Genomic DNA, 15,655 nt, shown 5'->3' on the forward strand with positions numbered 1-15,655 from the left:
TTTTTGTCTTTTTGAGACAGGGTCTTGCTATGCTATATAGTTCAGGCTGGCCTTGAGCTCACTTTGTAGCCCAGGCTGGTCTTGAACTTGGAATATCCAATCCTTGTGCCTCAGTCTCCTGAGTGCTGGGATTACAGGCATGTGCCACCATGCCCAACCTAATTTTGAAAGATAGTTTTGCAGGGTACATTAATCTGGGTTGGAAATTGTTTTCCCTCAGGACTCCAACTTCACTCCAATCTGTTCCTGACTTAAGGGTTTATGTTGAGAAGTCTGCTGTGATTCTGTGTTTAGGAGGTTCTTGGTATGTATGTGTCCCAAACCCTACCTTTCCAATTAATTGAGAGTGAGATGTTGGTATTCTTTTGGCTCAGTCCCCTGTCTCTTGGTGTAGGGGTGTGGTGAGGTTTTAACCTAGAGCTTCCCAGTATTGTTGCAGAAGAAAGAACAATTGATAACACCAGATATGAGGTTGTAGCTAAAATAGTACAACTAGCAATAACTATAGCATCGGGCTGGTGAGATGGCTCAGTGGTCTAAAGCACCTACTTAAGAATAACCTAAGCTGAGCAAAGCATGGGGACCGCGGTTCAATCCCCCAGCACCACATGCCAGCCAGCCCCGCCCCCTGGTGGGCTGAGCTGGCCACACACAGACACAAAATAAAAAAATAAATAAATAAATAAATAAAAAAATAAAAAAAAATAACTATAGCATCAAGCACAATTTAGAAATTGACAAAGTGTGGTAACTATTGATTTTGTACTATAGACCAAAGGGGCATGTCCATAGTTATATAATGAAATTGATTGTAAATTAGGAGTGTGTATGCAAAGTGTATGCAAAGTGTTTTCTCTTGGTAGAGAGGATTACCCTGCAGTAGAGAAATTTAGGGAGGATGGTGTATAAGCTAAAGGTGACTGGACGGGAAGTAGAAGTAAGGCTGGAGGACAAAGGTCAGTCACGTAAGGTGTGGGAACGTAGCTAAGGGGATAGAAAAGAAAGAATGAAGCCATATTCAAGGGATTATCTGAACTTGGTCTTGGCTTTTAGAGATGGGATTAGAAGAAAAAAAGAAAAGGGAAAAGGAAAAGAAAGTAAGATAAAATAAAATGAACTTATATTTTTAAAAAAAGAGAAAGAAGAGGGGCAGTCCCCCACAGCCATTTCTGTTCCATGTGTCTTTGTCCCCAAGCACAGCGCTGGTTCACCTAACTTGCCACCTGTTGGCTTATATTTCGGACTATCCCACCTCGCTAGTCCTGCCTGGCCACAATGTGCATCCTAGCCCAGGTCCTGCGGGGTGGCTGGTGTCCTGCGGTGTAAGGGAGAGGCCAGGCACCCGAGTTCCTCTGGCCCGCCTATTGTTGAGTCCTGGTGCTTCTTTCCCTCTTTTATTCTTGTTGCTTTTGTGGGCTCAGTGTCTCTCTCTCTCTCTCTCTCTCTCTCTCTCTCTCTCTCTTCTTTTCTTTTTCTTTGTGTACTGGGAATTGAACCCAGGACTCAGGACCTTGTGCTTGCCAGCCTGCTCTTGTGCTACTGCTGTGCTAAGCCTGCTTTTGCTGTCTTCCTGCCACCTTGACGTGTTGGCCCTCGCCACGCCACCCTGCCTTGGAGACAGCTGATGAAGGACTGAAACCTCCACAAACTGTGCACAAAATAAACCTTTTCTTCCTTAATTTTGTGCTGTTGGGTATTTTGTCTGAGCCAGGAGAGAAAAGTAAGCAAGACTGCGAGACTTGGGGGCCGGGGAGATGGCTCAGTAGAAAAAGCGCTTCCCTGGCAAGTGCAAGAGCCTGAGTTCAACACCCGGTTCCACAAAAAAAAGGAAAAGAAATGTGTGACTGTGTGACTTTGTATCAAAATAAAAAAGAGGGCTGACTGCCTGGCCACCCGGCGCAGCAGGTGGGGGATCAAACCCCTGCCCCCTGAATTGACCTAAGCAGACGCTTTAATCCACTGGACTATCTGGCTGACCCTTATACTTTTTTTTTTTTTTTTTTTTTAAGAACCAAGGATTGAACTCAGGTCCCTGTGCTTGCCAGGGAAGCTTTTTTTTGAGAGTCTTGCTGTGCAGTTTAGGCTGGCCTCAAACTCAAAGCAACCCTCTTGCCTCAGCCTCCCAAGCGCTGGGATTATAGATGTGGACCACCATTTCCAGCCTTTGAGTCTCTTCACTTTTGTAATGGTTGTATCTCTGCAGGATAAATTTCTAGAAGAAGAATTTCCAGGTTGAGGCTTAGCGTGGTGGCGCACACCTCTAATCAGAGCACTCTGAGAGGCGGCAGCAGGAGGATCCATTGCGAGTTCAAACCCAGCCTGCCTGCACAACTCAGTGCCTTAGTGAGCCCCAGGCTCAAAGTAAAAAGTCGTTTAAAAGGTGAGGGGATACAATTGTAGCTCAGTGCAAAGGCCTTAAATTCAATTCCTATAACACACACATACACATTCTCGAAAGAATTTCCAAGTCCAAAATTAGGGGCTTTGGCGAGAGATATAGCTCAGTGGCACAAGCACCTGCCTGGCAAGTACAAGGTCCTGAGTTCAATTCCTGGTACCCACATGAAAGAAAAATCTGTAAGGCTGGGCATAGTGTCATACACCTATAATCCCAGCACTTGGGAGGCTGTGTCAGGAAGATCATTGTGAGTTCAAGACCAGCCTGGGGGAGCAAAGTGAACTCAAGGCCAGCCTGAGCTGCATAGTGAGACCCTGTCTCAAAAAGACAAAATTAGGGGCTCTGATATTAAGCCATCCTACACGACTGGCTTTCTGACCTGTGCTTTTACTGCCCTCCTCCCTACTGGGCATCACCAAAAAAGCGTTGAAGGCGTGCCAGCCTGGAGGGTGCAGAAGCTGCCTTTCATTCCTTGTCCCATCTCAGGACAGGTCTCCCTGGCCGCCTGGGCCCCCTCTCTGAGGACACACCTGTGTGGGCAGCCCCCGGCAGGTGCAGGGTACCTGTGTGTATCAGCTCTCTTGGTCTTTGTCCTCTGCGTGCGGGCTGTGCAGGGGTAATTTTGCTTTTCTGTTGACATTTGCAGAAAGCCTTCTTTGTCTTCCTTGGGGTCCTGAGGTTGGAAGGACATGGAGGGCCTCTCTGCTGAGAGTGTTCGAAATGAGCTCTGGTCCTTCGAGTGCTCTCTGAACCTTCGCTTGCGATGGGGAAGCCATGCAGAAGACCCAGTGTGGCCCCAGGGCTCTTCCCCATATTCCCTCTGTTTAGGGCACAGCCTGGTTGGTACCTACTTGGCTGTGCCAGTGTTGTTCCTGGGAGCTGGAGGCTTTCGAAAGCAGGGCCCAAAGACAGCTTTGTGAGGTGATGTCCTGCACCGTCTCCAGCTTTCTCTTGCTTCAGGGCCACTGGCCCCTGTAATCGGGCTCTGCCCACAGCCTGGCGGCAGCAGCTCATATGCTAGGGCAAGAGCCCCTGGCATGGACAGTGTGGGGCCCCACCTGTGCGGGTAGCTTGCCTGGAAAGCTGTGTGACTGGGCTGCACCTTGTGGCCCCCAAGACTGTGGGTGCATGGCTCTGGGTCCTCTGTTCATCTGGCACATACAAAGGCTTGCCAAAAGATAAACAAAAAGCATGTGTTTAAATTTTGAAATGTATTTGAGTAAAAAAGACACTACTGCCCTTCCCCCTCGGAATAATCCTTGCTTCACACGCACTTATCCCATGGTTCTTGCCATTGTCTGAAGCAGCTCTGGAAGTCCTCTTTCGTGAGGGTCCTTCTAAAGTAAAATTTTTAAAAGTACAGTATAGATGCTCCCGGTGCTATGTTATGAAAGGCAGCTCGTACACATCCTGCTGCATCCACCTTCATCAGACTGGACACCATGTGACTTCCAGCTGTTCCCCAAAGTCGAAAGGACCATGAAAGGGAAGTGCTTTGAATCCGTTCAGGACATCACGGCAGCCACGACAGCACAACGAAGGACACTTGTGGAAGAGGACTCTGAAAGTGCTTCAGGAAGTGGCAAGAGCGTTGGGGGTTAATCATGTTCAGCGCAAGGGAGGGCTTTGAGGGGCTTCGTGGCAATGTCTCTTTTACTGTAAGACTTTTTTTGTGGAGGTTCTGTTTTTTCTTTTAAAAGAATAAAAAATATGAAAAAACAATACAAAATTTCAAAACAAGATGATAGGCAATTAACAGTGGTTATTATGTTGCATATTGTTGTAAGTAGTTGTTAAAATTACCAGATACAGGCATGCAAAGTTAATCAAACAATTAAGCATTGGTGATTCCTTTTAGTAAACCAGTTAGCAGTATGATTATCTTAGCTGTTTTGGATGTGTGTATTTGTTCCCTTCCTTTTTAAAGATATTTTTTAAAAGATGCAAATATGCAGTGTATATTATGATCGCACTTTGCACATATTCCAAACCCAGTACTCCTATGCCATTGAGGTATGAGTCTGTCCCCTCCCCAAGAACCTTGGGGTCCCACACCCGGCGGGACCTTGCCATTGGCATCCTCTTTAAACACATGATCCAAGGGCTATGTCTTTAAAAATACTTTGGTTCTCCCTTTGCATTAAAGCAATCTGTTTGCAGCAGAAAATATAGAAAAAGGCAAAAGGCCCTCCATGACTCCGCCCCATGCCTCGTGACCCTACGTGTGTTGTGTTGGTGGAGGGGTCTCCTTCTAGGTCATCATCCAAGTCTGCGTTGTCTCTGCAGGGAAGTCGCACCTGGCCATCGTGCAGAAGGTGAACAACGAGGGCGAGGGTGACCCCTTCTACGAGGTGCTGGGCCTGGTCACCCTGGAGGATGTCATCGAGGAGATCATCAAGTCCGAGATCCTGGATGAGTCGGACATGTACAGTGAGTTCCACCCTCTCCAGTCAGAAGTGCAGTGTCCCTGGGTGCAGGGCAGGGAGGTAGGAGAGGACACCGCTGTCACTGTCATACCCTTGCACAGAGCTGTGGGAGCTGAGGGGCAGCTTCCAGGCTGTCCCTCTCCTCAGGGACCATGGCTTCAGGTTTAGCCCTTGCCCTTGCAGCTGACAACCGAAGCCGGAAACGGGTGTCTGAGAAGAATAAGCGTGACTTCTCTGCCTTCAAGGATGCTGACAATGAACTCAAAGTAAAAATCTCCCCCCAGCTCCTCCTGGCTGCTCACCGCTTCCTGTCGACAGGTAAGAGGCAGGGGGACCTGCTATCGATGGCCATAGCCATCCAGGAGCAGGCTGGGCCTTGGGGTACTTTTCCCCTGGGGAGAGGGTCCACATGCCTCTCTCTGGACTTCTCTGGCTTTTGCTTGCTGTTTTGGGCTGCTGGTGTGAACCTGTAGGTGTAGACAAGCTGCTTTTGAAAATAATTGCTGGGAGGCTGGGCGTCTTGGTACAGACCTGTAATCCCAGCACTCAGGAGGCTGAGGCACAAGGATTGCTGCAGTTTGAGGCCAACCTGGCCTACACAGCAGTAGTCTCAAACAACAGACAGAGAGGTGAGAAAGGAGGGTAGCACTCAGAACAACCGAGGGGTTCCTGAGCACCCCACACCCACCCTCCATGTGATGAAGTAAGGAGGAAGTGCTTGTGAAGCGCGGGATGCCCCGGCTTCCATCAGCACCCTCACCACTGCAGGTGCAGTCCATTGTAGCCGCCTTGCTGGGCGTCCATATCCATGAGCCTGCGTGGTAGGCATTATAGGGACATTGCCAAGCACTAAGAACACATGCATCCTGCCGCTAGCACACATCCACTCTGCGACATTCCCACCCTGTTTCATAGCTGTGGATCTGAGGCAGGTCACGCCACTCGACAGAGGTCACGGGAGCTGTAGAGCACCGTGCTCCATGCCCATGCGGGCGTGGACTTGGGTCTCGGGGGTCAGGGCCACCCTGGCAGGGAGGCGCCCCTTGAGGACCACTCCTGCAGCCTGGGGTGGTTGCCAGGGCCCTGAGCGAGGTCCCCTCCCCCTCCTGCAGAGGTGCCCCAGTTCATCCCCTCCCTGATGTCAGAGAAGATCTTGCTGCGGCTGCTCAAGTACCCCGACGTCATTCAGGAGCTGAAGTTTGATGAGCACAACAAGTACTGTGCACGCCATTACCTGTACACGCGGAACAAGCCAGCCGACTACTTCATCCTCATCCTGCAGGTGCATGTCCCAGCCTCACACCCCACCTGGCTTCCTGGCCCACCCCATTGTCACCTCCCCATAATCCCACCTACGTGCTTCCTTGCAGGGGAAGGTGGAGGTGGAGGCAGGGAAGGAAAACATGAAGTTTGAGACTGGTGCCTTCTCCTACTACGGGACCATGGCCCTGTCCTCAGTCCCCTCGGGTGAGTCCTCTGCCCTCCTCCAGTGAGGGGACTTGGGTGTCATGGAGGAGGGAGGCAGCCGAGAGTGTGGGTCACAGACCTGCACCCCACAGCCCTGGTCCACAGGCCAGATGTGCTTTGAGTGAAGTGTGGGCAGCAGAGGGGTGTCCTGCGGGGGCTGCCCAGGGAGGGGCTGTACCAACTTGGGGGTTGTTGGCTTTTGGCTGACAGGAAGTGGGAAGTAGGCTGTAGTGCTTGGTGAGAGTAGGATGCACCCAGGTGCAGTTAGGACAGGCAGGAGGCTGCAGGGGCTAAGACGGGAGCTGGGCCATGGCTGCCTGCCTGGGTGCATTGCAGGGGCCTTTGGGTCAGGGGCTCAGCCATTTGCTTGGGGGCCAACAGAAAGGGAACTGGGTTCCACCAGGGCCTGTGGAAGGGACCCAAAAGGGAGCCGTGGTGCCCTGTGCCTCTGCTGTCTGCCTGGCTCACATGACATGGGCCATCCCATGCCCTCTGTGAGCCTGTCACCTGAGAGGGCACTTTGCTACAGGTCCTGGGCTTTCCCTGTGCCCAGTCTGCCAGTATGCCTTGACCAGAAGGGCCCCACGAGGGCGGCCAGGGCACCATGAGTTCCCATGCTGTGCTTCCCTGCCTGGAGGAGCTAGGGCTGGGGTTGGACGTGGCTCTGAGGGAACTTGGTGGCTGTTGTCCAGATGCTTCCTGCCAGGGAGGGCTTGCCAGCCCCTCCCCAGAGAACCCCTCCCATCCAGATGGGGAATTTGGTTTTGAAGGCTTAAGGGGAAGATGTCCCCAGTGCTGCTTCAGAATCCGCACCCCAGGCCTTCAGATGTCCTTTGCAGGGATGGCTTGGAGGGGAGGTAGCTGTCCACCCTCCCTGCAGGAGGGTGGCTGTGTCCCTGTCCTGTGGCTGAGCCCTGCCTCAGTCCCTGCCCAGGCCTGGACCTCCTTCTGTTCTGCTGCAGTGCCTTCCACCCAGGTCCAGTGTCTGCCTGGCTCACAGGTGACAGGCATGTTGGGGAAGCTGACACTGCCACCTGTCTTCCATGGCATGTACTGCAGCCACAGCAACCTCACCTCACAGCCTCCGGCCCCCCACTGGGCACAGTTGGGGGCTGGCATGATGGGTGTGCCCGCTTGGCCTAGGGCCAGTTTCAGTGTGTCCCCACCTTCTGGAAAGGCTTACCTAGAGGTCCTCAGTACTGGAGCAGGTGCAGACGTGTGTACACACACACACCTGGCAGACAGATGCCCAGAGGACAGGAGGTAAACGCTGGAGATGACAGCCAGCTGGTCAGAACCCTGGCCCAGCCGCCTGCAAGCCCTGGCACGAGGATGTTGCGGCATCAGAGGCCTAGCACTTCCTGCCTGTTCACAGTGTGGCTGGGGTCTGTCTGTCCCTGCGAGGCGGGGAGCACAGGTGGGGATATAGCCCCGATTCCTCCCGTCTCAGCCTCCTCACCCAGAATCAGCACTGGGCCCACCTCATAGCACTGTAGGGAGCAGTGACAGAGCTGATGTCACAGACAGAGCTCGACTCTTCGGATTTTATTTTTCTCTATTACAAGTATATGATGGCCTTCTAGCACACGGCTGTGCTGTTTGTGGCGTGGGCTGGGTCCCACTCCTGTCACCTGTCCCAGGAGGGAACAGCGCAGGCTGGACACATTCAGGTTGCGGCTGCCGGGCTCCTGCACGCCCCACAGCACAGAGGGTCCTTCGTCACAGTGTGACCCGCGCTGCTGTGCTCTGCCTCGATCTGGAGCGTCTTTGAGCTCCTCCCGCCCCATGGCCTCAATCGGTAACCTCCAAGTTTGTCTTTTTTGTTTGTTTTGGTTTTTGAGAAAGAGTTTTGCTGTATAGTTCAGGCTGGCCCTGAACTTAACCGTGTAGCCCAGGCTGGTCTTAAACTTGTGGCAGTCCCTCTGCGTCAGCCTCCCGGTGCTGGGACAGTCGGCATGCAGCGCCATGCCCAGCTCTCCCAGTTCATCTTTCTGCAGTTGAGTTTCTCTCTTTCCCCCAGTTTGGGAGATTGAACTTAGGGCCAGAGCTCCCCAGCCAGGGTCCAGAGTTGCCCAGAGTGGGCTCCAACTTGTGCGCCCCCACTGCCGCCTCAGCCCCCCACAGTGCTGGGATTACAGGCATCTGCCACTCTTCCTAACGCTGCAGATCACACTGTGCCATTTTGACCTTCTTTATTTTGTTTTTTATATATTTTTATTTTGGCTGGCTCGGGCTGCCTTAAGGTGGCTCTGGTATGACATGTGGAGCTGGGGACTGAACTGCAGTCCCCTGCGCCTGACTGGGTTTGCCCAAGCAGGTGCTTAAACAACTGAGCTAACTGGCAAGCCCCTTTAAACCTTTTTTTTAAAAAAATAAAGGTAGTTTAGAAGAGTTCACCCGAGTGCTTTTCAAACCCAACCAATATGACTGCAAACTCCCTGCCTGTTAGTTTCATGGCCGGCCAGGAGTCTGCACCCAGGGTGGACATCCTGGCATTTTTACCTAATATGGAGTGGACGTGTTTTTCCATAAACTTCCTCCTCAGAGCACAGGGTGTTCCGCTGAGCAGCGAGCCTTCCCTTGCTGACTCTCTTTTTTTTATAAGTATTTGTTGGAGGAGTCTTACAGAGGACACCGTGACTTTAAAAAAAAAAAAAAAATTATGCAAAAATGTTTTTCTGTGTTTAAGGCTGTGCCCTTGCCAGGCCTGTTGGTGCACACCTGTAATCCCAGTACTCTAGAGGATCACTGTTGAGTTCAGAGCCAACCTGGACTACAAAGTGAGTTCAAGGCCAGCCTTAACTGCATAGTGAAACCATCTTAAAAAGAGGAAGGAAACAAAAAAATGCCCTGTGGATACTCTCAGAAATAAGACTGCCAACTAAAAGAACCCTAATTTTTAAACTATTTATTGTTTTAGGGGCCAGCCAGATAGCTCAGCGGACCTAAGTGCCTGCCTAGGCAGAGCGCAGGGCCAGGGTTCCATCCCTGTTGTGCCTGCTGGCCCGTCCCTGGGGTCGGCTGAGAGGGCGATTGAGACTGGGCATGGTAGTGCATGCCTATAATCCCAGCTCTTGGGAGGCTGAAAACAGTAGGATCACTACGAGTCCGATCTACATAGTGAGACCCTGTAGACCCTGTACTAAATACAAAAAGAAGAAAAGGAAATTGATTTTTGTTTTATTTATTTTTATGTATTTAGTACAGGGTCTCTATATGTAGATCAGATTTGTAGTGATCCTACTGTTTTTAGGCTCCCAGACACTGGGATTACAGGTGTGCGCTACCACGCCCAGTCTCAGTCGCCCAGTCTCAGTCAGCAGCGAGGCACGCCAGAGATCGAACCTCAGCCTCTGTGCAAGCAGGGTTGTTTTTTTTTTTTTTTTTTTTGGTGGAACCAGGGATTGAACTCAGGCCCTTGTGCTTGCCAGGGAAGCACATATTCCACTGAGCCATCTCCCCGGCCCCTAAGCAGGTGCTTTAATCCGCTGAGTTATCTGGCCAGCCCTGGTTTTGTTTCAATCATAAAAGTAACAGGTTTAGAAAACTGGGGAAACAAGTGGAGAAAATTACAAAGCACCCTAACTTTGTTACTCGGAGACAATGTTTTACTGTATCTTTTTCGACGGCCTCGCTCAGCGGGGCAGCTCATGCACTGTGTGGGTTTTAAATCCATTCCTGGGGTTGGGAGTATGACCTCGTGCCCCGCACTGTCTGTGTCTGTGAAGCCCTGGGCTCAGGCTCTAGTGCTGCGAAAACAACAAGTAAATAAGTGAACTCATTTCCTGTTCCTGTGCCTCGATGGAGCGGCGTACACATCAATTGCACACATCCCATCCTTCAAGTCCTTAACGTGAAGGGCCACGTGATACCCCTAATATTCAATATTCGGGGTTTTGTTGTTTCTATTTTTCCTTTCCAGAGCCTAATGAGAGGAAGCACAGTTAGCTACTGTCACCTCCCCTTTTAGTAATCCTGTTTCTTGTCGGGGCACCCACGGCCCAGTCCTGGAAGAGGCAGGCTGTTTTCCAAATCCTATAAACGAAAGGAAAAGCATTAGTCGGGCACAAGATAAAGTTACTCGACTCAGCATTCTGGGTTAAAAGCTCCAGAGGTCACTGCGCCGCTGGGTGCGGTAGGCAACTGCGCCATCTCTGCAGGGGTACTCTTTGCAATAGCTCACTATTAATTAGATAGTAACTTCCACAGTTCACCTGAGCAAACTCGGTGCACTTCCTGTTGGCTTAGACAAGCCCGCTGGCCTCCCAGTTAACTTCTTTGTGTGCTGCGTTGTTCAGCATTCTCAAGCCACCAAGCCAGTGTGTTCTGCTGTCCCTGGCCCCTTTTCTCCATCTTCTTCTTTTTTTTTTTTTTTTTATTTATTTATTTATTTTTATTTATTACATTTATTTATTGTGTGTGCGTGTGGCCAGCTCAGCCCACCAGGGGGCGGGGCTGGCTGGCATGTGGTGCTGGGGATCGAACCGCGGTCCTTGTGCTTTGCCAAGCTTGTTTCAAGTAGGTGCTTTAGACCACTGAGCCATCTCTCCAGCCCCTCTCCATCTTCTTCTGAGCTTGCGTCACCGACCTATCTTGGTCTTTGGGAACGAGGAGAGCCTGCGCTGACCCCATTCCAGTTGCTGCCGTGTGATGGGTCTCTGGGGTGCTGTGAGAGGGACTCCCAGATGAAGCACAGTCTGCAAGGACATTGTAGGGTACAACAGGTGTAGGGTGTTCACAGGCGACGGCGCAGACTGTCCCTCTTCCTTTCCTTTTTTCTTTTTTTTTTTTTTTTTTTTTTTTGGTGGTACCAAAGATTGAACTCAGGACCCTGCGCTTGCCAGGCAAGCACTTATTCTACTGAGCTATCTCCTTGGCCCTCTTCCTTTCAATAAATTATTTTTCCCCCAAGTGTACAGTGCATGTCCCTTGAGACCAGGAGAGTGAGTGACTTGTCTGTCACGTGAGGGTAATCACAGTGTCCCTCATGGCTGATAACCCATTGGGGTTAAGTGCAGGGTTTCATTAGCCAGGAGCTAGCCATGTCTTTGGTTTATTGTTTTGGTTGCTTGGTTGGTTTTGATGGCCGTTTTAGTTATCATTGTGTGACACTTAAACATACCAATCATCAGCTCTGAGGTGAGACCTTGCGCAGGGAGAGCTTCCACGTGCTTCTCTGTGTCCCTGAAAATCATGTTCTGCTTCTGGGAGGTATCCATAGGCAGGGCGAGGCTGGGTGGGAAGGTGGCATGAGCGCCAGCCAGCTTCCAGCCTGAAGGACTCTGTTGTCCCCACAGACCGCTCCCCAGCCCACCCCACCCCGCTCAGTCGCTCAGCCTCCCTCAGCTACCCGGACCACGGCACGGACGTGTCCCCTACCACCATGCTGACAGGCAGCAGCAACCAGCTGACCACCTGCATCCTGGGCCAATACGTCTCCGACTTCAGTGTCCGGGCCCTGACAGACCTGCAGTACATCAAGGTGAGCAGCCTCGGCATCCCTCTGGCCCGTGTCCTCCTTGCTGTTTTTTTGAGACAGGGTCTCACTATATTGTTGAGGCTGGCCTCAAATCACTATGGAGCCCAGGCTGGCCTTGAACTTTCAGCAGTCCTCCTGCCTCAGCCTCCCAAGTGCTGGGATTAGAGGTGTGACTCACCTCCCTTTATTTAGGGTTTCTGGGGGTTCCAACTGTCAGGCTGTGCACCAGGCTGGGGGGTGAGGCCTCCACGTGCTCATCATTGTCCCCTGCAGGTCACACGACAGCAGTACCAAAATGGGCTACTGGCCTCTCGCATGGAGAACAGCCCTCAGTTTCCCTTGGATGGCTGCACCACGTGTGTGGAGAACTCTTCCGAGAAGCCGGAGCTGCCCATGGTGGATGAGACCACAACGCTTCTCAATGAACGCAACTCCTTGCTACACAGAGCCTCCCCAGACAGTGCTGTCTGACAGGAGGGCCCGGGGTCCCCTGCCAATCCCGTGGGGGCCTCCCAGTGGGCCCGCATCAAGAGGGAACCTGTCAGGCTAGAAGGGGTGCAGCTAGATGGCCTGCAGCTGGACAGGTGACAGCCCCTGCAGGAACTCCAGGTAGCTTGGAGGTAGTGGCTGCCCAGCCCCGGGCCAGTGTGGCCGCGGGACAGCTCCATGAGCAAAGGCTGTTTTTCAGAGACAATTTCTAAACTAGGCACATTGCTCCTCTTTTGAAATATCATTTTGGGAAGGGAAGACAGGGTTAAGGAACTTCATGTAAAATATTTTTTTTTCCAAAACAAACTTTAGAAGGGGGAGCATTCTTCACCCCAGGAAGCGATAGCCATAATTTGCTCTGCTCAGCTATGACCCCACAGCCTGTGTCCCTGCCAGCCTGGTGCCCAAGGGGAAGGCTGGCTCTTGGGAGGAGGCCAGGGACCAAGTGGCATCACCAAGACCTGGAGAGCTGTGGTCAGGGACCAGAAAACCCTCTAGACCCGCGAAGCTCCCGGAACCTGCCTTGACTGCCTGGGAAGCCCCTGCCTATCGCCGCGCTGGGCTTAGTCAGCTCCCTTCTCCCCATGCCCTGCTCTCACTGTACCAAAGGCATCCCCCTCAGTGGGGAGGGCATTGGAGTCAAGGGGGACCTGTTTGAGGTGCACCCTCCAGTTTCTGGGGTGAGTTTGGTCATAGGCGTCTGCACTGGAAGCAGCTGCTGCTTCTGTGCCCGTCACCACCCGCACGAGGAGCTGAGACTTCATGGAACCGTGGATCCTGCGCTCAGACTTGCTAGTCCTCATGTGAGCCCATGGCCTCTGAGGACTGGGGACAGGAGGACATGTTAGAAGCCACCTCAGCCCACTCGTCACAGTCTTTCCTCAGTGGTGGCCAGAGATGCAACTGAGCTCTTCTTCTTCATGGAAGGATGGTTCTAGCCAAAGGGGTGCAGGTGATGTGCCCTTGTGACCCCAGGGTGATGCTGGGTGGCAACTGCACCCACCCTGCCTGTGTGAAATCTATCCTGGCACCTTTCTCTGGGCTCATCGAGTCCCACTGCAGAGCACCAGGCTTCTGCTGTGGGGGCACCAGGGAACAAGCCAGGTGAAGGGGACCCTGCGAGCTTCTGCCTGAGTGGCTCCTTTCCTCGGTTAGGGAAATAAATCCTGTCACCCCAAGAGCTTTGCTCTCCAGGGGCCCAGAGAACCCTGACTTCTGGAACAGGATGCTGTGGCCCAGTACCCCGTACCTGGCCAGGCCAGGGTCCTTCCCAGCTGAGGCCTGGAGAGCTGGACATGGTGCCATGGGTTCTCACGCATCAGGAAGTGCCGGCAGCCAAGATCCTGCCGCAGGCCTTCGCTCTGCACAAGAGCAGCTTCCTCCTGAGTCCCACTGGAGCTGGCAGGCTGTGGTCCTGAGAGTCCCGAGTGCTGGGTGGAAACCACGCCGGCCCAAACCTGGTGTGTGTGTGTGAGGCGAAGGAGCAGGCACACACACTCCACAGCTACCTCTTTGCACACACATTCACTACCAACCAACGGACGGCCCTGCCTCTCCCCCTCCCCCATTAGAATCACTTCTTCCAGGGTCATGATTATTTCCAAATATTACTGGTCCGATGCCTTCATCCTCTCAGTACAGTTCTTCACTTCCTGTTCCAACCTTGGGTTCCTGGGCTGAGCCATACCCTGGACCTGGCCCGCTGCTCAAGTCTTCCTGGTTAAGGGGGACCTTCGTAAATGGCATCCAAAAGGGTAGGCAAGTCACAGCCACCATAGCAAATGACTCCTATTTATTTTGTGTAAGATTTTAATTTGTATATTTTTGTGATTTATTTTGGCATTGTTATATGAGTTTGACTCTCGGGGAGTTTTCTTGTTTATGACTCTTGTGTCTTTTGTCACAAAACAATGATAATATTTGCTAAACAATACATGGAATTTATTTTTGATTGGTAATAAAAAATGAAATCTGTATAAATTTTGGTGAGTCTGCAGCTTGCGGGTTTGAGTTCTGTTTGTGGAAGAGACTTGCGGCTGTGACTGGCTATCACTTTGTGACAGGACAAGGGGGTAATAAAGTATTCTGAGACTACTTAGCAGGGACATACAAGCAGAACCGCAATTGACAAAAACACATATAATCAAGACTGTTGTTGCAGGAGTTGGAAAGTAGCAGCCACCAGCAGGCAGCGTGTATTTTGCTGCCAACAGCAGGAGTCCTGGAAAATGGATGCCACAAGCTTTGGCCAGTAGGGACCCGAGAGCAAATTGGCCCTGCCCCTGTCTGGGGCTGAGGAATGAACAGATTTGATGCAATAGTCAGATCCTATTAGTTGGCAGCACGAAGTTGCCTCCGTTTGCACTCCAGAGCTGGTGTGGTTTCTTACCTGGCCTCTCCTCCATAGTACTTACTACTAGATACTAAAATATAGACCTGTGTATTTTCTGTTGTCTCAGCACAAGGATCTAAGCAGGTACTTTATTCCCTTCCCAGCATGGTCCCTGCATTAGAACAGCACCAGGTACCTTGCAGGCAGTCAGTGCAGGAAGCACCTGTTCAGGCATTGGGCACTGAGATAACCTTGACCCAAGCTAGTCAGCATGGCTAAGGAGGGTCTCTTAGAGAAAGGGCCACCGAGTGATAAGCAGGAGTTAGCCAGTGGTATCACACTCAATCCTCAAAAGTATTTAAACTGAGGGTGGTGGTGCACCACTGTAATCGTCCTGGAGAGGCTGAGGCAGAAAGATCAAGAGTTTGAGGCCACCTTGGAATACATGGAAGGATCTTGTTTCAACAAACTCAAAGATACTCCTGTCTCTTAAATCCATGTTGAGCCTCTCCTTCCTGTTCTCTGGATCTGTTTGATGGCACATGAGTGACTGTGTAGGCACATGGCCACATCATCCCTTCTTTCTGAGCCCCAGAATTTTATTTAGACTCAGAGACAAGGACAGAACAGAAAGGCAAGTACAGAACAGCAGGGATAGAGTCCGGTGTAAAGTTTACATTTCTCTTTCTTTTTTCTTTTTGTCTTTGAGACAGGGTCTCACTGTGTAGTTCAGGCTGGCCTTGAGCTCCCTTTGTAGCCCAGCTGGCCTAGAACTCCTATTGCCCCTCCTGCCTCAGCCTCCCCAGTGCAGTGCTGGGATTACAGGCATGCACCACCATGCCCGGCCAAATTTACATTTTTTCCTTTAAGGAGATGTGCCATTGGAATGGAGGCTGGTCTCTCTCCCGCCGGCCTTTTATCCTGTAATTTTCCAGAGGGAGGTAAGCATCTAGAGAAAATGTGAAGAGCATGCGGGTGCAGTTGACCTGGTTGCTGCGAATTTATAAAATAGAAAAGAACTGATTATCACCTTTTAAATTTTTTCACAAGATATTCTTCCTTTT

General features: G+C 51.5%; 1 protein-coding gene across 1 annotated transcript in view; it reads left to right on the plus strand.

The window, feature by feature from the left end:
- Cnnm4 (cyclin and CBS domain divalent metal cation transport mediator 4) overlaps nucleotides 1-15,275 on the plus strand; it is a gene marked incomplete at its 5' end in the record, with an annotated part of 49,716 nt that extends 34,441 nt beyond the window's left edge. The window contains 6 exons of the mRNA XM_004633243.2: nucleotides 4,685-4,828; nucleotides 5,008-5,142; nucleotides 5,937-6,106; nucleotides 6,195-6,291; nucleotides 11,589-11,773; nucleotides 12,044-15,275. Coding sequence (XP_004633300.1) covers nucleotides 4,685-4,828; nucleotides 5,008-5,142; nucleotides 5,937-6,106; nucleotides 6,195-6,291; nucleotides 11,589-11,773; nucleotides 12,044-12,241 — 929 coding nt within the window. The remainder of the gene's footprint in view (nucleotides 1-4,684; nucleotides 4,829-5,007; nucleotides 5,143-5,936; nucleotides 6,107-6,194; nucleotides 6,292-11,588; nucleotides 11,774-12,043) is intronic.
- Nucleotides 15,276-15,655: the final 380 nt, after the last annotated feature.

The sequence above is a fragment of the Octodon degus genome, unplaced genomic scaffold, assembly GCF_000260255.1.
Source record: "Octodon degus isolate 3935 unplaced genomic scaffold, OctDeg1.0 scaffold00052, whole genome shotgun sequence".
Taxonomy (NCBI): domain Eukaryota; kingdom Metazoa; phylum Chordata; class Mammalia; order Rodentia; family Octodontidae; genus Octodon; species Octodon degus.